We start from the raw sequence: 25,385 nt of genomic DNA, 5'->3' as shown, positions 1-25,385 counted from the left end.
GTTTCTCACATGAATCAGCCATCAGCGCTGTATCATCAGCGAACAACAACTGACTCACTTCCCAAGCTCTCTCATCCACAACAGACTTCATTTTTGCCCCTCTTTCCAAAACTCTTGCATTCACCTCCCTAACAACCCCATCCATAAACAAATTAAACAACCATGGAGACATCACACACCCCTGCCGCAAACCTACATGCACTGAGAACCAATATATATATATATTATACATATATATATATATATATATATATATATATATATATATATATATATATATATATATATATATATATATATATACCTATGAGTCCACGGGGAAAATGAAACACGAAAAGTTCCCAAGGGCACTTTCGTGTAATAATCACATCATCAGGGGAGACACAAGAGAGAAATATAATAGTCAGTTGATATACATCGAAGAGACGAAGCTGTCGCGTCCTAGCTTCGTCTCTTTGATGTATATCAACTGAATGTTATATTTCTCTCTTGTGTCTCCCCTGATTATGTGATTATTACACGAAAGTGCACTTGGGAAGTTTTCGTGTTTCACTTTCCCCGTGGACTCATAGGAATATCTTGATCACGCGCAAAATTGTGATCCTTTCCAACATATATATATATATATATATATATATATATATATATATATATATATATATATATATATATATATATATATTTATATTACCATTATCATTATGTTATCATTATACTAAACCGCTATCTCCCGCGTTAGCGAAGTAGCGCAAGGAAACAGACGAGGAATAGCCCAACCCACCCACATACACATGTATATACATAAAGGCCCACACGCATTCATATACATTTTAACGTATACATACATATACATACACACACATATACATATTAATACTTGCTACCTTCATCCATTCCCGTCGCCACCCCGCCACACACATGATATAGCATCCCCCTTCCCCCCCCTCCAGCGAGGCAGAGCCAGGAACAGACAACAAAGGCCACATTCGTTCACACTCAGTCTTTAGCTGTCATATGTAATGCACCGAAACCACAGCTAATTTACCACATCCAGGCCCCACAAAACTGTCCATGGTTTACCCCAGACGCTTCACATGCCCTGGTTCAATCCATTGACAGCACGTCGACCCCGGTATACCAAATCGTTCCAATTCACTCGATTCCTTGCACGCCTTTCACCCTCCAGTATGTTCTTTTTCACGCCATCCTTTCACCTCCAATTTGGTCTCCCGCTTCTCTTTCTTCCCTCCACCTTTGACACATATACCCTCTTTGTCAATCTATTCTCACTCATTCTCTCCATGTAGCCAAACCATTTCAATGCAACCTCTTCTTCAGTCACCAACGTCTGCAGTTTCTCACCCGAATCAGCCACCAGCGTTGTATCATCAGCTAACAACAACTGACTCACTTCCCAAACCTTCTCATCCACAACAGACTGCATAATTGCCCCTCTCTCCAAAACTCTTGCATTAATACTCCCTAACGACCCCATTCATAAACTAATTAAACAACGATGGAGACATCACGCACCCCTGCCGCAAACCTACATTCACTGAGAACCAATCACTTTCCTCTCTTCCTACTTGTACACATGCTTTACATCATAAGTAAAAAAAATTCACTGCTTCTAGCAACTCTCCTCCCACATCATATACTCTTAAAACCTTCCGTAAAATATCTCTTTCCACCCTATCATATGCCTCCTCCAGATCCATCTGTTTTTCTAAGTATTTCTCACATACATTCTTCAAAGCAAACACCTGATCTCCACTTCCTCTACCACTTATGAAACCACACTGCTCTTTCTCTATCCGATGCTCTGTACATGCCTTCACCCTCTCATTAATAACCTCCCATATAATTTCCCAGGAATACTAAAAAAAAAACTTATACCTCTGTAATTTTGAACACTCACTTTTATCCCTTTGCCTTTGTACAATGGCACTATGCATGCATTCCGCCAATCCTCAGGCACTTCACCAGGATCCACACAAACAATGAATATCCTCATCAACCAGTCAACAACACAGTCACCCTCTTTTTTGATAAATTCTACTGCAATACTATCCAAACCCGCCGCCTTGCCGGCTTTCATCTTCCGCAAAGCTATCGCTGCCTCTTCTTTGTTTACCAAATCATTCTCCCTGACCCTTTCACTTCGCACAGCGCCTGACCACAACACCCTGTATCTGCCACTCTATCATCAAACACATTCAACAAACCTTCAAAATATTCACTCCATCTCCTCATTTGTTGTCTTTTCCTAGCGCTACCTCGCGCGCGCGCGTTCGGAGGGGGGGTGCCATTTCATGTGTGGCGGGGTGGCGACGAGAATGGATGAAGGAAGCAAGTGTGGATGAGTACATGTGTGTATTACGTATATGTCTGTGTATGTATACGTTGAAATGTATTGGTATGTATATGTGCGTCTGTGGGTGTTTATGTATATACATGAGTACGTGGGTGGGTTGGGCCATTCTTTCGTGTTTCTTTGCGTTACCTCGCTAACGCATTTTTACTTTCCGAGATAATGTTCTCGCCTTCCACACATTTTTCAATGCTTCCAGAACTTTCGCCCCCTCCCCCAACCTATAACTCACTCCAGCTTCCATGTTTCCATCCGCTGCCAAATCCATTCCCAGATATCTAAAACACTTCACTTCCTCCAGTTTTTCTCCATTCAAACTTCCTCCCAACTGACTTGTCCCTCAACACTACTGTACCCAATAACCTTGCTCTTATTCACATTTACTCTCAGCTTTCTTCTTTCACACACTTTACCAAACTCAGTCACCAGCTTCTGCAGTTTCGTACCCGAATCAGCCATCAGCGATGTATCATCAGCGAACAACAACTGACTCACTTCCCAAGCTCTATCATCCACAACAGACTGCATACTTGCCTCTCTCTCTCCAAAACTCTTGCATTCACCTCCCTGACAAAGCCATCCATAAACAAATCAAACAACCATGGAGACAAGACGCACCCCTGCCGCAAACCGACTTTCACTGAGAACCAATCACTTTCCTCTCTTCCTACACGTACACATGCCTTACATCCTCGATAAAAACTTTTCACTGCCTCTAACAACTTGCCTCCCACACCATATATTCTTAATACCTTTCAAAGAGCATCACTATCAACTCTATCATATGCCTTCTCCAGATCCATAACTGCTACATAGAAATCCATTTGCTTTTCTAAGTATTTCTCACATATAATCTTCAAAGCAAACACCTGATCCACACATCCTCTACCACTTCTGAAACCACACTGCTCTTCCCCAATCTGATGCTCTGTACATGCCTTCACCCTCTCAATCAATACCCTCCCATATAATTTCCCAGGAATACTCAACAAACTTATACCTCTGTAATCTGAGCACACACCTTTATCCCCTTTGCCTTTGTACAATGGCACCATGCAAGCATTCCGCCAATCCTCAGGCACCTCGCCATGAGTCATACATACATTAAATAACCTTACCAACCAGTCAACAACACAGTCTTCCCTTTTCTTTTCAATAATTTCCACTGCAATACCATCCAAACCCGCTGCCTTGCCGGCTTTCATCTTCCGCAAAGCTTTTACTACCTCTACTCTGTTTACCAAATCATCTCCCTAACCTTCTCACTTTGCACACCACCTTGACCAAAACACCCTATATCTGCCACACTATCATCAAACACATTCAACAAACCTTAAAAATACTCCATCTCCTCACATCACCATTACTTGTTATTACCTCCCCATTAGCCCCCTTCACTGATGTACCCATTTGTTCCCTTGTCTTACGCACTTTCTTTACCTCCTTCCAAAACATCTTTTTATTTTCCCTAAAATTTAATGATACTCTCTCACCTCAACTCTCATTTGCCCTCTTTTTCACTTCCTGCACCTTTCTCTTGACCTCGTGCCTCTTTCTTTTATACATCTCCCACTCATTTGCATTATTTCCCTGCAAAAATCGTCCAAATGCCTCTCTCTGCTCTTTCACTAATAATCTTACTTCTTCATCCCACCACTCACTACCCTTTCTAATCAGCCCACCTCCCACGCTTCTCATGCCACAAGCATCTTTTGCACAAGCCATCACTGCTTCCCTAAATACATCCTATTCCTCCCCCACTCCCCTTACCTCCTTTGTTCTCACCTTTTTCCATTCTGTATTCAGTCTCTCCTGGTACTTCCTCACACAAGTCTCCTTCCCAAGCTCACTTACCCTCACCACTCTCTTCACTCCAACATCCTCTCTTCTCTTCTGAAAACCTCTACAAATCTCCACCTTCGCCCCCACAAGATAATGATCAGAAATCCCTCCAGTTGCACCTCTCAGCACATTAACATCCAAAAGTCTCTCTTTCGCGCGCCTATCAATTAACACGTAATCCAATAACGCTCTCTGGCCATCTCTCTTACCTACATATGTATAATTATGTATATCTCTCTTTTTAAACCAGGTATTCCAAATCACAGTCCTTTTTCAGCGCACAAATCTACAAGCTCTTCACTATTTCCATTTACAACACTGAACACCCCATGTACACCTATTATTCCCTCACCTGCCACATTACTCACCTTTGCATTCAAATCACCCATCACTATAACCCGGTCTCGTGCATCAAGACTACTAATACACTCACTCAGCTGCTCCCAAAACAATTGCCTCTCATGATCTTTCTTCTCATCCCCATGTGCATATGCACCAATAATCACCCATCTCTCTCCATCCACTTTCAGTTTTACCCATATCAATCTGGAGTTTACTTTCTTACACTCTATCACATACTCCCAGCACTCCTGTTTCAGGAGTAGTGCTGCTCCTTCCCTTGCTCTTGTTCTCTCACTAACCCCTGACTTTACTCCCAAGACATTCCCAAACCACTCTTCCCCTTTACCCTTGAGCTTCGTTTCACTCAGAGCCAAAACATCCAGGTTCCTTTCCTCAAACATACTACCTATCTCTCTTTTTTTCTCATCTTGGTTACATTCACACACATTTAGACACCCCAATCTGAGTCTTCGAGGAGGATTAGCACTCTCCGCGTGACTCCTTCTGTTTCCCCTTTTGCAAAGTTAAAATATATGTACATATATATATATATATATATATATATATATATATATATATATATATATATATATATATATATATATATTTATATATATATATATATATATATATATATATATATATATATATATATATATATATATATATATATATATATATATATATGCCAGACCTAACTCTTCCTATGACCTCTGACCCCCTCCTTATGACGTAATCATTCCCTGGCTAGCTCCCTATGAGGGAGAGCCCTGTGCCCTCAGGCAGGATGCTACCGGTACAGGTAAGGTGCGATACTCACCGGCCAGTCATCGGAGACCCACTCGACGCTGACGATGCGGACCACCTTGCCTTGCTGGGTGTGGACCAACATACCGTCAGGTCCCGCCACCTCGAAGCCTCCACACGACCTCCTGCTGCCTCCACCTGACCCAGGTCGATGGTGCCACTAGGTCACTTGACCCGACACCACTAGGACCCCAGGTCAGCCTGACCCGACACCACCAGGACCCCAGGTCAACCTGACCCCGACACCACCAGCACCCCAGGTCAGCCTGACCCGACACCACCAGGACCCCAGGTCGGCCTGACCCGACAACACTAGGACCCCAGGTCACTACGCCGGCAACACTAGGCCACCAGGTCACTTGATCCGACACGAGGACCCAAGGGCACCAGCTGGCAGGTCACAGGTGGATGAGAGAGGTTGGGTGTGCTGTAGGACAGGTCACAACACAGGACTACACACGATCTCTCACTTCAATTTCTAGATTCATTTGGCAAACATTAATCGGTTTTCTACTTACTGGGGAGAACTGAGCGTGTTTTCTACTTACTGGGAGACCTTGTGTTCTCTAGTTATTGGGGAGAACTTAAGTGTTCTCTACTTATTGGGGAGAACTTAACGTGTTATCTACTTTCTGGGGGAGAACTTAACGTGTTCTCTACTTATTGGGGAAAACTTAACGTGTTCTCTACTTACTGGAGAACGTAACGTGTTCTCAACTTACTGGAGAGAACTTAACGTGTTCTCTAATAACTGGAGAGAACTTAACGCGTTCTCTACTTCTGAGAGAAACGAGCCAGTTTTCTACTTATTATGGATCCCTCAGCTTTTTTTCTATTTTTCTGGGAGTCGTGATTTTGTTTTCCACTTCCACGAGAGACATCACACTGTTCTCTACTTATCTACAAAAGCCAATACATCTTCTACTTCAGTGGGTGACGTCAGCGTGTTTTCTACATATGTAGTAGTGTGAGCGATGATCCTGGCACAGCCGACAACACACACACACACACACACGGCCACACACTCACAACACAAACAAGGAAACACTGGAAAAAATAGCATCGTACTTGTGTTAGGCCGGGACCTGGGGGGGGGGGGCTCCCCTCCACCCAACCCTGTGGTGGTGACCTGTTATCTTCAGGTACATATGGCATGACCCGCTGAGCTCCAAGGTACGACCCCGATGTATGACGACCTGCATCTCCGACCTGATCCTGGCTATCATGCACAGGAACCGTAACGTCATGCTCAAGGGTCGTACCAGCGTCGTTAGAGTCGTACCACCGAGTTCAAGGGTTGTACCATCATGGTCAAGGGTCGTACCATCGTGGTCAAGGGTCGTACCGTTATTCAACACGCCAATTGAGAAAAACAAGAATATGAAAAGTAATACAGTATATATATATATATATATATATATATATATATATATATATATATATATATATATATATATATATATATTGGAAAGGATCACAATTTTGCGCGCGATCAAGATATTCCTATGAGTCCACGGGGAAAATGAAACACGAAAAGTTCCCAAGTGCACTTTCGTGTAATAATCACATCATCAGGGGAAACACAAGAGAAAAATATAACTGTCAGTTGATATACATCGAAGAGACGAAGGTAGGACGCCATTTGGTAAACATGAGATTGTCCAAAACATACAGTCACATGTTTACCAAATGGCGTCCTAGCTTCGTCTCTTCGATGTATATCAACTAACTGTTATATTTCTTTCTTGTGTCTCCCCTGATGATGTGATTATTACACGAAAGTTCACTTGGGAACTTTTCGTGTTTTATTTTCCCCGTGGACTCATAGGAATATATATATATATATATATATATATATATATATATATATATATATATATATATATATATATATATATATATATAAGGTAGAGCAGCAAGGAAGCAAGACAGCCACACAAGCGAGGTGGAACACAGGAAGTGATCAATACAATATATGTTGCACAAAACTCGAGAGATCGTGGAGAAGGTGTCATCAAGTGTGGGTTGCTGGTGGTGATGGGTATTGATCATCAGGTGTGGGTTACTGATGGGTACTGATCATCACTCAACTGAGGGAGGTAGTGACCCAACAGTGTGGCACGAAGTAATGACAAGTTCAACGTATGTGGACAATGGAGGCTCCAGGACGGGGCAAAGGCAGTAGAAAATACTGGAATTGTTACAAGTGAATGACACACATGATCTCGCCCCATACACGTGTGCTCCCTAACCACGTGTCCCGTAGCACGTGACACGTGGCAGGCGAGGACTGTCGTCCCATAAGAACATGACTCGCCTGACGAGTGTAGTGACCCACGTGTTGTATTGATCACCAGGACGCTAGGACACCAACACCAGCAGCTGGTCGAGCTGGAGATAACACTGGCTCAGCTGAGGAAGACGACGAACACAACAAGTCTTGTAAACCTTCTTGCAGTGTGTGTGTGGGGGCGGGTGGGTCTACGTTAGGGACCAGAGACATGTAGCCCAGCTGGAACAGGAGGAACTCTGTACCACAACGTACCATGTACCACTGTACCACACTGTGCCATGTACCACTGTACCATGTACCACACTGTACCATGTACCACATGGCAGGAGGATGGTCAAGCAGCCGGGTTACTGGACGAGCCGAAGATGGAAACAGAACCAAGGTAATGGTAGCAGTACGCGGAGGGGGGGGGGGGGGGGGCAACCGGTTGTGGAGGGTCCAGTAGGCCTACTGTGTCAGCCCTCACACCCCGCGAGGTGTAGTGGCAGTGTGGTGTAGTGGCAGTGTGGTGTAGTGGTATTGTGGTGTAGTGGCAGTGTAGTGTCGTGGCAGTGTGGTGTAGTGGCAGTGTAGTGTAGTGGCAGTGTAGTGTAGTGGTATTGTGATGTGGTGTGGGACTGAGTGGTGGTGCGGTGAGGTGTATTGATGGTAAGGTGTAGCAGTGTTGTGGTACCGTATATGCTCTTGTGGTGATGTGCTACTGGTATGGTAAGGTGTAGCAGTGGTACTGGTATGGTAAGGTGTAACAGTGGTACTGGTATGGTAAGGCGTGGTACATACAGTGTTGTGGTGTTGTGGCTGTGTTGTGCTCTGGTGGTGGTGTGGCGTAGTGGCCTATAGAGGTGCAGTACTATCGTGGTGTTGGTGGGGGTGGTAGTGGTAATAGAGTGCGATGTTGTGGTGTGGCAAGGTGGTGTGGCTTATTGATGTACTGTAGTGAAAGTGTGGTACACTATAAAGATGCACTACGGTGTGGCAAGGTAGTGCAGAGATGTGGTGGTGACAGTGTCATGTAGTGAACTGGTGGTGTTATAAGGTGGTGCTGTGGCGAGATATGGCGGAGTGGTGTAATTGTGGCCAAGTGAGTGGTGGTGTGGTGTGGTATTGATGTGGTATACTTGCGGGACGAGATGAATGGTGGTGCGGTGTGGTGATGTGGTGTGGTCAGATCTGTGAGGAGGTAAATGGTGGTGTGGTGGCGTGTGGTGTAATGGTCTGGTGTGGCGTTATGATGGTGTCGTGTGGTGAGATGTAGTGTGGCGCGGTGGTGTACTGTAGTGAAGGTGGTGGTGTGGTGGTACGATGTGGTGGATGTTTGGAGAGTTGGTGTATTGTAATGAGGGTGATGGAACAGTGAGATGTGGTTACGGTGCTGTGTGGTGATGTACTGTGGTGGATGGGGTGGTTTGGGGGTGGTGTATTGTGGTGGTGGTGTGGTGCTATAGTGTGGTGGTGTAGTGCAGTGGAGGCACAGTGTGGTGATTCTGTAGTATGGTGGTAGTGTAGTGGTGGTGATGGTGGTTTAAGGTAGTGGTGGTGGTGGTGGTGTTGTGTAGTGGCGGTGGTGTAAGGTAGTGGTGGTGGCAGTGTTGTTTTATAATGGCGGTGGTGGTATTGTGTAGTGGCGGTGGCGTAAGGTAGTGGTGGTGGTGGTGTGGTGTGGTGATGTAGTAGTGGTGGAGGTGTAGTACTGGTGGTGTGGTGTGGTGACGTAGTGGTGGTGTATTAGCAGTGACGAAGGTGTGGTGTAGTGTGGTGATGTAGTAGTGGTGGAGGTGTAGTAGTAGTGGCGGAGGTGTGGTGTGGTGATGTAGTAGTGGTGGACGTGTAGTAGTGGTGGTGATGTAGGAGTGGTGAAGGTGTACTAGTAGTGGTGGAGGTGTAGTAGTAGTGGTGGAGGTGTGGTGTAGTGTGGTGATGTAGTAATGGTGGTTTAGTAGTGGCGGTGTGGTGTGGTGATGTAGTAGTGGTGGACGTGTAGTAGTGGTGGTGATGCAGGAGTGGTGAAGGTGTAGTAGTAGTGGTGGTGGAGGTGTAGTGGTGGTAGGTATAGCCACATATCTCGTGTGGCCGGACGTCCGACACAATATCTCGTTCACATTCTGAACCTTACCAGAGTCACGGTACGATCCTGAGTACGACACTACGCTTTTGAGTACGACAGTACGATATTGAGCACCACGGTACAATACCTGAGCACCACGGTACAATACCTGAGCACCACGGTACAATACCTGAGCACCACGGTACAATACCTGAGCACCACGGTACAATACCTGAGCACCACGGTACAATACTTGAGCACCACGGTACCATCCTTGAGCACGACAGTACGATCCTTGAGCACCACGGTACGATCTTTGAGCACCACGGTACCATCCTTGAGCACCACGGTACGATCTTTGAGCACCACGGTACGGTCGTTATGTATGATGGCCTGGCTCTTGACCTGACCTGACATTAATGGGTCAGGTCAATGGCTAGATCATCATACCTCAGGGTTGTACCGTCGTGCCGTACCGTCCCACATCCAGCTGGTGTAGCTGACATTCACAATGGTGTAGTGAGAACGTCACATGGTGCCAGCTGGCCTGGCCTACCACTGGTGAACGAGCTGCGTTCTTCCTGTTCTTGGATTGAGGAGCCAGCCACCTGTACCACCTGGTCAGCCTGACCCCAGGGGAAGGATCTAACAATGTACTGAACACTGTCGTCTACAGTCACCCAAGGTGGGACCACCTTACACGTACTGCCAATATTATCACTTTCCCTCCCGGCACATCGACCCTACAGACACCATCCAGTACTCTACCGTCACAAGAGACGGCATCAGTGTAGTGTAATCATCTCATGACAGTGTTGCAGGGTCCACCATGACCCAGGGACGGACAGGATGGGTTACCTTAAAAAGAAAGTTTCAACCCTCACCCCCACGACCTAAACACAACTAAATCTGAGACGCTAAAACCTGGCAACTAGCGGAAACTTGTTTACCACAAACTGTCGTACAGCATGATCTTTCTCTCCTCTCTTACTAACTAGCTACATTCAACAGGCAAAACAATATATGAAATACTCTATATATCAAATATGCCTGTGGTCATACACTGTGCTTTCTCTATAAACTTGAAACAATGGATGAATGTTCACGTTGTGTTCCTACGGCCGGCAGCGACGGCCATTCATTCATGAGAGCAAGCGCGGCTCCCACCATGAATGGCCGTGCCACACCAGTAGTACTACCATTTTCATATATATTCTTTCTTTCATCAGTACCCAAATTACCGTCAGTACAAAACTATTACACCTTCATTTCAACAGATCCTCAGTTTGGTTAGTCGAGGAAAAGCGGAGGCGTTGGCGTAGTGTGAAGACGGCGCCACACACACGGCAGCGGTGGTTGGGTGGGTGGGTGGTGGCGTCGGGTTCCACAAGGAAACAGAATTTGCTTCTCCTCACATCAACAACCAATAACTCACATTACACACTCTCCCACCTGCTCATACAACCGACCTACATCCCAGTATTTGTTACAAAAAATGAATGACAATCACAGAGAAAGAACTAGTTTTCTATGCACAGAAATCAATATTTGACTTAGCAGTTTCCGATGTATGTATGAGACCAGTTGGCGGGGGATATCTTGATGGGTCTACATTACCCAAGCAGCTGAACCCCTCCCCAGCTGGGTGTCAACCCCGCCACACTCAACAAGAAACATTAAAGATTTTATCATATCAATAAAACTACTCTATTGTTTCACCTATTACTTCCAGAAACTGCCAAGAATTTCAAAGAATTTCGACAAATTACATATGTGATCAGGTCCAGCTGATGAGGTTGATCATGTAGAACTGGTGAGGTTGGTCAGGTCCAGCTGGTGGGGTTGGTCAGGTCCAGCTGGTGGGGTTGGTCAGGCAGAGCTGGTGGGGTTGGTCAGGTAGAACTGGTGAGGTTGGTCAGGTCCAGCTCGTGGGGTTGGTCAGGCAGAGCTGGTGGGGTTGGTCAGGTAGAACTGGTGGGGTTGGTCAGGTCCAGCTCGTGGGGTTGGTCAGGCAGAGCTGGTGGGGTTGGTCAGGTAGAACTGGTGGGGTTGGTCAGGTCCAGCTCGTGGGGTTGGTCAGGCAGAGCTGGTGGGGTTGGTCAGGTAGAACTGGTGGGGTTGGTCAGGCAGAGCTGGTGGGGTTGGTCAGGTAGAACTGGTGAGGTTGGTCAGGTCCAGCTCGTGGGGTTGGTCAGGCAGAGCTGGTGGGGTTGGTCAGGTAGAACTGGTGAGGTTGGTCAGGTCCAGCTCGTGGGGTTGGTCAGGCAGAGCTGGTGGGGTTGGTCAGGTAGAACTGGTGGGGTTGGTCAGGTCCAGCTCGTGGGGTTGGTCAGGCAGAGCTGGTGGGGTTGGTCAGGTAGAACTGGTGGGGTTGGTCAGGTCCAGCTCGTGGGGTTGGTCAGGCAGAGCTGGTGGGGTTGGTCAGGTAGAACTGGTGAGGTTGGTCAGGTCCAGCTGGTGAGGTTGGTCAGGTCCAGCTGGTGGGGTTGGTCAGGTCCAGCTGATGGGGTTGATCATGTAGAACTGGTGGGGTTGGTCAGGTCCAGCTGGTGGGGTTGGTCAGGTCCAGCTGGTGGGGTTGGTCAGGCAGAGCTGGTGGGGTTGGTCAGGTAGAACTGGTGAGGTTGGTCAGGTCCAGCTCGTGGGGTTGGTCAGGCAGAGCTGGTGGGGTTGGTCAGGTAGAACTGGTGAGGTTGGTCAGGTCCAGCTCGTGGGGTTGGTCAGGCAGAGCTGGTGGGGTTGGTCAGGTAGAACTGGTGGGGTTGGTCAGGTCCAGCTCGTGGGGTTGGTCAGGCAGAGCTGGTGGGGTTGGTCAGGTAGAACTGGTGGGGTTGGTCAGGTCCAGGAGGCTCTTCATCCACCTCAGCCTCAACCCCCAAGATCAATAACTGCCATACTAAACCCCGCTAACTACCACACTATCTACAACACTCACTACAAAACCTACCACACTACCACATTAACTACCTACCACATGACATTACCTACCTACCACACTACCTACTACAAAACCTACCACACCAACTACCAACACTACCACATCACCTGTTGTGACCAAGCATACCCTAGTACTGAACGTATGTTAAAAGCCTATCCTAATATTGACCGTAAGTTAAACATCAACAACTTGCTACATGTCCCTCATCCGTATACGTGAGAACTGTTCTAATGTCGGTCAGCACAACTTGGTCTGTGGCGGGTGACACGTGAAGCACAATGCTGACTCACACCTCCTCCAAACCCGCACACGCGCGCGCGCGCGCGCGTGTGTGTGTGTGTGTGTGTGTGTGTGTGTAATATCTATTTCTACTGCCCGGGTCCCCATCTCTTAAATATTGTTTATTATCACATAACATTCTAGACTTGCTTAAGTTCATGTTATGTTCTCTGGTTGTCATATCTCTACATATCTCAATGAACTGTTCACTGTCTACATTACAGATCTGATTTAAAAGCGTAAAGGTTGTGATCAAGTCACCCCTCACTCTTCTATCTTTCAAGGTGGGAAAATTCAAATCCTCAAGCCTCTCCTTGTAACTCAATTTTCTTAATTCTGGTATCATCATCTCTGGTGACCTCCTGGTATCATCATCTCTGGTGACCTCCTGGTATCATCATCTCTGGTGACCTCCTGGTATCATCATCTCTGGTGACCTCCTGGTATCATCATCTCTGGTGACCTCCTGGTATCATCATCTCTGGTGACCTCCTGGTATCATCATCTCTGGTGACCTCCTGGTATCATCATCTCTCGTGACCTCCTGGTATCATCATCTCTGGTGACCTCCTGGTATCATCATCTCTGGTGACCTCCTGGTATCATCATCTCTGGTGACCTCCTGGTATCATCATCTCTGGTGTCCTCCTGGTATCATCATCTCTGGTGACCTCCTGGTATCATCATCTCTGGTGACCTCCTGGTATCATCATCTCTGGTGACCTCCTGGTATCATCATCTCTGGTAACCTCCTGGTATCATCATCTCTGGTGACCTCCTGGTATCATCATCTCTGGTGACCTCCTGGTATCATCATCTCTGGTGACCTCCTGGTATCATCATCTCTGGTGACCTCCTGGTATCATCATCTCTGGTGACCTCCTGGTATCATCATCTCTGGTGACCTCCTGGTATCATCATCTCTGGTGACCTCCTGGTATCATCATCTCTGGTGACCTCCTGGTATCATCATCTCTGGTGACCTCCTGGTATCATCATCTCTGGTGACCTCCTGGTATCATCATCTCTGGTGTCCTCCTGGTATCATCATCTCTGGTGACCTCCTGGTATCATCATCTCTGGTGACCTCCTGGTATCATCATCTCTGGTGACCTCCTGGTATCATCATCTCTGGTGACCTCCTGGTATCATCATCTCTGGTGACCTCCTGGTATCATCATCTCTGGTGACCTCCTGGTATCATCATCTCTGGTGACCTCCTGGTATCATCATCTCTGGTGACCTCCTGGTATCATCATCTCTGGTGACCTCCTGGTATCATCATCTCTGGTGACCTCCTGGTATCATCATCTCTGGTGTCCTCCTGGTATCAACATCTCTGGTGACCTCCTGGTATCATCATCTCTGGTGTCCTCCTGGTATCATCATCTCTGGTGACCTCCTGGTATCATCATCTCTGGTGACCTCCTGGTATCATCATCTCTGGTGACCTCCTGGTATCATCATCTCTGGTGTCCTCCTGGTATCAACATCTCTGGTGACCTCCTGGTATCATCATCTCTGGTGTCCTCCTGGTATCATCATCTCTGGTGACCTCCTGGTATCATCATCTCTGGTGACCTCCTGGTATCATCATCTCTGGTGACCTCCTGGTATCATCATCTCTCGTGACCTCCTGGTATCATCATCTCTGGTGACCTCCTGGTATCATCATCTCTGTGACCTCCTGTATCATCATCTCTGGTGACCTCCTGGTATCATCATCTCTGGTGACCTCCTGGTATCATCATCTCTCGTGACCATCCTGGTTATCATCATCTCTGGTGTCTCTGTATCATCATCTCTGGTGACCCCTGGTATCATCATCTCTGGTGACCTCCTGGTATCATCATCTCTGGTGACCTCCTGTTATCATCATCTTCTCGTGACCTCCTGGTATCATCATCTCTCGTGACCTCCTGGTATCATCATCTCTGGTGACCTCCTGGTATCATCATCTCTGGTGACCTCCTGGTATCATCAATCTCTGGTGACCTCCTGGTATCATCATCTCTCGTGACCTCCTGGTAGCATCATCTCTGGTGACCTCCTGGTATCATCATCTCTCGTGACCTTCCTGAATCATCATCTCTGTGACCTCCTGGTATCATCATCTCTCGTGACTCCTGGTATCATCATCTCTGTGTCCTCCTGGTATTCATCATCTCTGGTGACCTCCTGGTATCATCATCTCTGGGACCTCCGTGGTATCATCATCGCTGGTGACCTCCTGGTATCATCATCTCTGGTGACCTCCTGGTATCATCATCTCTCGTGGACCTCCTGGTATCATCATCTCTGGTGACCTCCTGGTATCATCATCTCTGGTGACCTCCTGGTATCATCATCTCTGGTGACCTCCTGGTATCATCATCTCTGGTGACCTCCTGGTATCATCATCTCTGGTGACCTCCTGGTATCATCATCTCTGGTGACCTCCTGGTATCATCATCTCTGGTGACCTCCTGGTATCATCATCTCTGGTGACCTCCTGGTATCATCATCTCTGGTGACCTCCTGGTATCATCATCTCTGGTGACCTCCTGGTATCATCATCTCTGGTGACCTCCTGGTATCATCATCTCTGGTGACCTCCTGGTATCATCATCTCTGGTGACCTCCTGGTATCATCATCTCTGGTGTCCTCCTGGTATCATCATCTCTGGTGACCTCCTGGTATCATCATCTCTGGTGACCTCCTGGTATCATCATCTCTGGTGACCTCCTGGTATCATCATCTCTGGTGACCTCCTGGTATCATCATCTCTGGTGACCTCCTGGTATCATCATCTCTCGTGACCTCCTGGTATCATCATCTCTGTGACCTCCTGGTATCATCATCTCTGGTGACCTCCTGGTATCATCATCTCTGGTGACCTCCTGGTATCATCATCTCTGGTGACCTCCTGGTATCATCATCTCTGGTGACCTCCTGGTATCATCTCTGGTGACCTCCTGGTATCATCTCTGGTGACCTCCTGGTATCATCATCTCTGGTGACCTCCTGGTATCATCATCTCTGGTGACCTCCTGGTATCATCATCTCTGGTGACCTCCTGGTATCATCATCTCTGGTGACCTCCTGGTATCATCATCTCTGGTGTCCTCCTGGTATCATCATCTCTGGTGACCTCCTGGTATCATCATCTCTCGTGACCTCCTGGTATCATCATCTCTGGTGTCCTCCTGGTATCATCATCTCTGGTGACCTCCTGGTATCATCATCTCTGGTGACCTCCTGGTATCATCATCTCTGGTGACCTCCTGGTATCATCATCTCTGGTGACCTCCTGGTATCATCATCTCTGGTGACCTCCTGGTATCATCATCTCTGGTGACCTCCTGGTATCATCATCTCTGGTGACCTCCTGGTATCATCATCTCTGGTGACCTCCTGGTATCATCATCTCTGGTGACCTCCTGGTATCATCATCTCTGGTGACCTCCTGGTATCATCATCTCTGGTGTCCTCCTGGTATCATCATCTCTGGTGACCTCCTGGTATCATCATCTCTGGTGACCTCCTGGTATCATCATCTCTGGTGACCTCCTGGTATCATCATCTCTGGTGACCTCCTGGTATCATCATCTCTGGTGACCTCCTGGTATCATCATCTCTGGTGACCTCCTGGTATCATCATCTCTGGTGACCTCCTGGTATCATCATCTCTGGTGACCTCCTGGTATCATCATCTCTGGTGACCTCCTGGTATCATCATCTCTGGTGACCTCCTGGTATCATCATCTCTGGTGACCTCCTGGTATCATCATCTCTGGTGACCTCCTGGTATCATCATCTCTGGTGTCCTCCTGGTATCATCATCTCTGGTGACCTCCTGGTATCATCATCTCTGGTGACCTCCTGGTATCATCATCTCTGGTGACCTCCTGGTATCATCATCTCTGGTGACCTCCTGGTATCATCATCTCTGGTGACCTCCTGGTATCATCATCTCTGGTGACCTCCTGGTATCATCATCTCTGGTGACCTCCTGGTATCATCATCTCTCGTGACCTCCTGGTATCATCATCTCTGGTGTCCTCCTGGTATCATCATCTCTGGTGACCTCCTGGTATCATCATCTCTGGTGACCTCCTGGTATCATCATCTCTGGTGACCTCCTGGTATCATCATCTCTGGTGACCTCCTGGTATCATCATCTCTGGTGACCTCCTGGTATCATCATCTCTGGTGACCTCCTGGGACACTGACTCGTGTACATCTTCAGGTGCGGTGTTGACCATACATGATAATGAAGATTATTGAATACCCAAGTTAACATAATATTGGTAATATACTCGTTATAATACACCCGTTATAATATAACATTGGTAATATACCCAAGTTATAACATAATATTGGTAATATAATCGTTATAACACAGGTAATACACCCGTTATAATATAATATTGGGAATATACCCAAGTTATAATATAATATTGGAAATATACCCAAGTTATAATATAATATTGGTAATATACACAAGTTATAACATAAAATTGGTAATATACTCGTTATAATATAGCACTGGTAATACACCCAAGTTATAATATAACACTGGTAATATACTCGTTATAATATAACACTGGTGATACACCCAAGTTATAATATATTGGGAATATACCCAAGTTATAATACAACATTGGTAATATACCCAAGTTATAACACTGGTAATATACGCATTTAATATAATATTGGTAATATACGCAAGTTATAATATAAAATTGGTAATATCCTTATAATACTGGTAATACACCCAAGTTATAATATAATATTGGTAATATACCCAAGATATATAATATTGGTAGTATACCCAAGATATATAATATTGGTAATATACTCGTTATAACATTGGTAATACACCCGTTATAATACAATATTGGTAATACACCCGTTATAATATAATACTGGTAATATACCCAAGTTATGATATTGGTAATATACCCAAATCATGATACTGGTACTATACCCAAGTTATAATACTGGTATTATACCCGTTATAATGCATCAGTGGTAATATACCCAAGTTATAATACTTGCAATATAAGTGAAACACTGTAAGTAATGAGACAAAGATCCACAATGTGTTTCTATGTTGAGTGTGTTAGGAAAGGTCGAGGTACAAAGCTAAGCTAACCCAACCTAACCTAACGTAACGTAACGTAACGTAACGTAACTTAGTCTTTATGTTGAAGGCTTCCGTCATGGCAGTGTTGACCTGTTCTCCTGAACCGTTGACTTACCTTTGGTTGGTTAGGTTGACATCGCTGCTGGGGAATAACAACACATTCTTGTCTCTACATACACAAGGATATATTACACTTCACGAATAACTGGTAGTGTTGTGTGTGTGTGTGTGTGTGTGTGTGTGTTGACCGACCCTTGGCCAGGCCTCTACGAATATGATGATCTGAAACGACGGTACGACCTGTGGTGATGACGACCCTGACCTTTGATTACAACCTGGAGGATCACATCAGAGGTCAGGCCACCAGAGCCAAGGGTCGTAGCGTCATGGTTGATCAAGTGGTCGTAGTGAGGGAGGGAGGGTGGGTGAGGGATAGAGAAAAAGCCAACAGTGGACGCCATACACCACAAGCTGTAGCCCCAGCAACACCTGTTCGGCGGAACATGACCTTACCTGCACTTACCTGCAGCGTCAGTGCCTCCACCAGCCCGAGGTCAGGTCAGGTCAGGTCAGCCTCCTCACCAGACCATCACATACCAGAACACAAGGCCAGAGGAGCGATAGCTAAGCTTGCCTTAGAGCGATAGTGTCCTTATCTGACACAATCCTGCACGAACGTACAGTGTGTGTGTGTGTACACATGGCATGTATGGTGTGTGTGTGTGTGTGTACGGGGAAGGTGTGTGGTTGGTGACTTACCTGGTGGTCGGGTGACGGGGAGGCGCCAACATCACTCTCGCCCGACGCTGACGAGGAGGAGGTGGAGGGCGGGGCAGGGGGCGGGGCCAGTGGGCGGGCCACACCCACACCGTCGTCGACCACGCCCACTCCACGCTCGACATCCTCCCGCTCCGCTAGACCACTCTCACTGTGGGCAACCATACGTGTTGTTATACACCACACCTACTACAACATTAGTCAGGTTAACAACCATACGTGTTGTTATACATCACACCTACTACAACACAAGTCAGGTTAACAACCATACGTGTTGTTATACATCACACCTACTACAACACAAGTCAGGTTTTCAACCATACGTGTTGTTATACACCACACCTACTACAACACAAGTCAGGTTAACAACCATACGTGTTGTTATACATCACACCTACTACAACACAAGTCAGGTTAACAACCATACGTGTTGTTATACACCACACCTACTACAACATTAGTCAGGTTAACAACCATACGTGTTGTTATACATCACACCTACTACAACACAAGTCAGGTTAACAACCATACGTGTTGTTATACATCACACCTACTACAACATTAGTCAGGTTAACAACCATACGTGTTGTTATACATCACACCTACTACAACACTAGTCAGGTTAACAACCATACGTGTTGTTATACACCACACCTACTGCAATACTAGTCAGGTTAACCATACGTGTTATACACCACAACTACTACAACACTAGTCAGGTTAACACCCATATGTGTTATGCATCACACCTAGTACAACACTACAGTCAGGTTAACTGCCATACATCTTTACTATAACATAACTACAAAACAACGCCCAATACATGATACATCATAACCTACATAATAGATGATATATCATACTAAACTGTACGACAACATTTCCATCCCAAAGTCAATGAGACCATGTAGGCCATACATGGTAAGAGCGTTGTACTAATAAAAGATACTGCTGTATTCCTGTACCTACATCAACAACCACTTCACTATACAGGAGAAATATACACGAGATAATATACTGTGCAATCTAGACACGCTTGGCAACACCATCAGATGTTGTATACACCGTAAGTAACACTGGTCTGTCTTGAGTGATCATTAATCCTTAAATACATTCATCAAAATACTTACAACCTGAACAACTTTTAATTTACTAAATCAAAAAGGAGGAAGTGTAATTGTTTATGGTAAAAAAGTTCAAGATTTGAAGCCACGGAGCATTAGGATATCCATATATAATAACGATACAAAGTCATCTATAAATAATACAATGATCACAAATAACATAACAATGAAGGGCATTCCTTCATACGTATCTGAAGTTCTAACATAATAATACACAGAGCAGGAGATACATACATAAATAAAACACAGAGCAGGAGATACATACATAAATAAGTTATATCATATATGGATGAGTTATTCCTGGAATAAAATAAACTATAATGACATGGGATCCACACCTATAACTGAGAATAGTAATGATGATGAGGAACTCAGTTATAACTTAGGTACCCCTACCTTGAGAGAAAACGATCCCCTGGTCTCCTCCACAGAAAACTGTACATATTTGAAGTGGTAACTACGTTAATCTTTCATTGGCAACTTTGATGCCATAATTTTTTTCTTTGACAAATTATATATATGAATTTCATTAAAAACATCATAAAAAGTATGAATATATACAATTATCTCCAATGTGTTTCTCATAATATATTCAAAGTACAGCAATAAGAGAGTACAAACATACAACTGAACTCGGTACAATGATAACTAATGGTAAGGAACTGATGAGTACAGTGACATGTAATAATGTAGCAGATCTGAAAATAAGCTACAAACACATTAAGATCGTTAGCAAGTAGTTATGGAATAAAGATTTTTTTTTTTTTTGGTTTTCTTAAAAAGGAAAAGTGAGCAATGTCTGCACAGGGAGGCAGATAGGACAACAGTGGTCTTTGATGGTACGTTGGATGGTCTTCTGCCGTCGGTGCTGTGCGGAGGTGTGACGCAAAAATGTAGAGATGGTGAATGTGTTGGAGATGAAATGTGTGAGGAGGATTGATGCAATGGTTTGGCCATATAGAGAAGATGTGTGACGAGAGGTTGACCATGATATACACGTCAGAAATGGAGGGAACAAGGAAAGGAAGAATCAACGAAGAGGAGAAAGGATGAATGTGAAAGGATGAAATGTGTGAGGAGGATTGATGCAATGGTTTGGACATATAGAGAAGATGTGTGACGAGAGGTTGACCATGATATACACGTCAGAAATGGAGGGAACAAGGAAAGGAAGAATCAACGAAGAGGAGAAAGGATGAATTGAAGGATGAAGGCTCAGGGTCTGAACATGCAGGAGGGTGCGAGACGTGCAAGGGACAGAACGGACTGGAGCTGTCAATGAACTGAACCATGGCATGTAAAGCGTCTGGGGTAAACCATGGAAAGTTCTGTGAGGCCTGGAAGTGGAAAGAGAGCTGTGGTTTCGGTGCATTACACATGACAGTTAGAGACTGAGTGTGAACGAATGTGGTCTTTGTTGTCTTTTCCTAGCGCTACCTCGCGCGCATGCGGGGGGAGGGGGTTGTCATTTCATGAGTGGCGGGGTGGCGATGGGAATAAATAAAGGTAGCAAGTATGAATTATGTATATATATATATATATATATATATATATATATATATATATATATATATATATATATATACTATATATATATACTATAGTTTATTTGAATGGAGAAAAACTGGAGGAAGTGAAGTGTTTTAGATATCTGGGAGTGGATCTGTCAGCGGATGGAACCATGGAAGCGGAAGTGGATCATAGGGTGGGGGAGGGGGCGAAAATTTTGGGAGCCTTGAAAAATGTGTGGAAGTCGAGAACATTATCTCGGAAAGCAAAAATGGGTATGTTTGAGGGAATAGTGGTTCCAACAATGCTGTATGGTTGCGAGGCGTGGGCTATGGATAGAGATGTGCGCAGGAGGATGGATGTGCTGGAAATGAGATGTTTGAGGACAATGTGTGGTGTGAGGTGGTTTGATCGAGTAAGTAACGTAAGGGTAAGAGAGATGTGTGGAAATAAAAAGAGCGTGGTCGAGAGAGCAGAAGAGGGTGTTTTGAAATGGTTTGGGCACATGGAGAGAATGAGTGAGGAGAGATTGACCAAGAGGATATATGTGTCGGAGGTGGAGGGAACGAGGAGAAGAGGGAGACCAAATTGGAGGTGGAAAGATGGAGTGAAAAAGATTTTGTGTGATCGGGGCCTGAACATGCAGGAGGGTGAAAGGAGGGCAAGAAATAGAGTGAATTGGAGTCATGTGGTATACAGGGGTTGACTTGCTGTCAGTGGATTGAAGCAAGGCATGTGAAGCGTCTGGGGTAAACCATGGAAAGCTGTGTAGGTATGTATATTTGCGTGTCTGGACGTGTGTATGTACATGTGTATGGGGGGGGGGGGTTGGGCCATTTCTTTCGTCTGTTTCCTTGCGCTACCTCGCAAACGCGGGAGACAGCGACAAAGTATAAAAAAAAAAAAAAAAAAAAAAAAAAAAAATATATATATATACATATATATATATTTTTTTTTTTTTTCATACTATTCGCTATTTCCCGCGATAGCAAGGTAGCGTTAAGAACAGAGGACTGGGCCTTTGAGGGAATATCCTCACCTGGCCCTCTTCTCTGTTCCTTCTTTTGGAAAATTAAAAAAAAAAAAAAACGAGAGGGGAGGATTTCCAGCCCCCCGCTCCCTTCCCTTTCAGTCGCCTTCTACGACACGCAGGGAATACGTAGGAAGTATTCTTTCTCCCCTATCCCCTATATAAGTTGAAATGTATAGGTATGTTTATGTGAGTGTGTGGACGTGTATGTATATACATGTGTATGGGGGTGGGTTGGGCCATTCTTTCGTCTGTTTCCTTGCGTTACCTCGCTGACGCGGAAGACAGCGACAAAGTATAATAAACAAATAACTAAATATATTGCACAGATGCAGGAGGAAGGTGAGCTGCTGCTGCACCTTCCACTCGCTCGCTGTACAGCTATAGTGAGGCGCTGAAGTAGGAGGTTTGCTGCACTCCGGCCCTCAGATGGTTACATCAGACTGGATCCTGGGTGAGAGGGGCCTCCTACCCAAGGCTCACAGCCTCTCTGAACCCAGTGAAGGTGTTATGGAGGCAAACCCTGGTACTATGAGGACCACCTCAGTCAGCGATAGACAGGGAGGACCACCTCAGACAGCGAGGACCACCTCAGTCAGTAGTAAGGACCATAACGGTAGAACCCCCCCCCCCCCCCCCCCAGGCCACGGGAAGGGGGGTCAGGCCATAACCGGATGTGTGACACTTACCTATAGCCATTATACTGGTTCCCTCACCTCCCCCCCCACCCCACCCCTACACCCACACCTACAACTATACGTACACACCAAACGAACACCTACACCTTCACCGACACCAACAACTCACACCCCACACCCACACCTCATGCCCCACACCAACAGCTCACGCCCCACACCCACATACACATCTATACCACACACCTCACTCATTCTCTCCATGTGACCAAACCATTTCAAAACACCCTCTTCTGCTCTCTCAACCACACTTTTTATTTCCACACATCTCTCTTACCCTTTTACTACTTACTCGATCAAACCACCTCACACCACATATTGTCCTCAAACATCTCATTTCCAACACATCCACCCTCCTCCGCACAACCCTATCTATAGCCCACGCCTCGCAACCATATAACATTGTTGGAACCACTATTCCTTCACACATACCCATTTTTGCTCTCCGAGATAACATTCTCACCTTCCACACATTCTTCAACGCTCCCAGAACCTTGGTTCCCTCCCCAACCCTGTAACTCACTTCCGCTTCCATGGTTCCATCCGCTGCTAAATCCACTCCCAGATATCTAAAACACTTCACTTCCTCCAGTTTTTCTCCATGCAAACTTTCCTCCCAATTGACTTGTTCCTCAACCCTACTGTACCTAATAACCTTGCTCTTATTCACATTTACTCTCAACTTTCTTCTTTCACACACTTTACCAAGACAACAAAGGCCACATTCGTTCACACTCAGTCTCTAGCTGTCATGTAATGATGCACCGAAACCACAGCTCCCTTTCCACACCCAGGCCCCACAGAACTTTCCATGGTTTATTCTAGACACTTCACATGCCCTGGTTCAATCCATTGACAGCACGTCGACCCCGGTATACCACATCGTTCCAATTCACTCTATTCCTAGCACGCCTTTCACCCTTCTGCATGTTCAGGCCCCGATCACTCAAAATCTTTTTCACTCCATCTTTCCACCTCCAATTTGGTCCCCCACTTCTCCTCGTTCCCTCCACCTCCGACACATATATCCTCTTGGTCAATCTTTCCTCACTCATTCTCTCCATGTGCCCAAACCATTTCAAAACACCCTCTTCTGCTCTCTCAACCACGCTCTTTTCATTTCCACACATCTCTCTTACCCTTACATTACTTACTCGATCAAACCACCTCACACCACACATTGTCCTCAAACATCTCATTTCCAGCAAATCCACCCTCCTGCGCACAACTCTATCCATAGCCCACGCCTCGCAACCATACAACATTGTTGGAACCACTATTCCTTCAAACAAATATATATATATATATATATATATATATATATATATGTATATATATATATATATATATATATATATATATATAAATGATACTCTCTCACCCCAACTCTTATTTGCCCTTTTTTTCACCTCTTGCACCTTTCTCTTGACCTCCTGTCTCTTTCTTTTATACATCTCCCACTCAATTGCACTTTTTCCCTGCAAAAATCGTCCAAATGCCTCTCTCTTCTCTTTCACTAATACTCTTACTTCTTCATCCCACCACTCACTACCCTTTCTAATCAACCCACCTCCCACTCTTCTCATGCCACAAGCATCTTTTGCGCAATCCATCACTGATTCCCTAAATACATCCCATTCCTCCCCCACTCCCCTTACTTCCATTGTTCTCACCTTTTTCCATTCTGTACTCAGTCTCTCCTGGTACTTCCTCACACAGGTCTCCTTCTCAAGCTCACTTACTCTCACCACCCTCTTCACCCCAACATTCACTCTTCTTTTCTGAAAACCCATACAAATCTTCACCTTAGCCTCCACCAGATAATGATCAGAGTATCATTAAGTTTTAGGGAGAATAAAAAGATGTTCTGGAAGGAGGTAAATAAAGTGCGTAAGACAAGGGAGCAAATGGGAACTTCAGTGAAGGGCGCAAATGGGGAGGTGATAACAAGTAGTGGTGATGTGAGAAGGAGATGGAGTGAGTATTTTGAAGGTTTGTTGAATGTGTTTGATGATAGAGTGGCAGATATAGGGTGTTTTGGTCGAGGTGGTGTGCAAAGTGAGAGGGTTAGGGAAAATGATTTGGTAAACAGAGAAGAGGTAGTGAAAGCTTTGCGGAAGATGAAAGCCGGCAAGGCAGCAGGTTTGGATGGTATTGGAGTGAAATTTATTAAAAAAGGGGGTGACTGTATTGTTGACTGGTTGG

The 25,385-nt window shown here is 45.5% G+C and overlaps 1 protein-coding gene across 10 annotated transcripts in view; it reads right to left on the bottom strand.

The window, feature by feature from the left end:
- The window catches only part of Ptpmeg (protein tyrosine phosphatase Meg), a 653,263-nt gene that overhangs the window by 150,372 nt on the left and 477,506 nt on the right, over nucleotides 1-25,385 (bottom strand). For all 10 annotated transcript variants that reach the window (XM_071657245.1, XM_071657235.1, XM_071657258.1 and 7 more), the window contains one exon: nucleotides 18,805-18,973. In XM_071657245.1, coding sequence (XP_071513346.1) covers nucleotides 18,805-18,973 — 169 coding nt within the window. The remainder of the gene's footprint in view (nucleotides 1-18,804; nucleotides 18,974-25,385) is intronic.

Source organism: Panulirus ornatus, chromosome 4 (genome assembly GCF_036320965.1).
Source record: "Panulirus ornatus isolate Po-2019 chromosome 4, ASM3632096v1, whole genome shotgun sequence".
NCBI lineage: Eukaryota > Metazoa > Arthropoda > Malacostraca > Decapoda > Palinuridae > Panulirus > Panulirus ornatus.
This window is presented reverse-complemented; position numbering and strand designations above follow the sequence as displayed.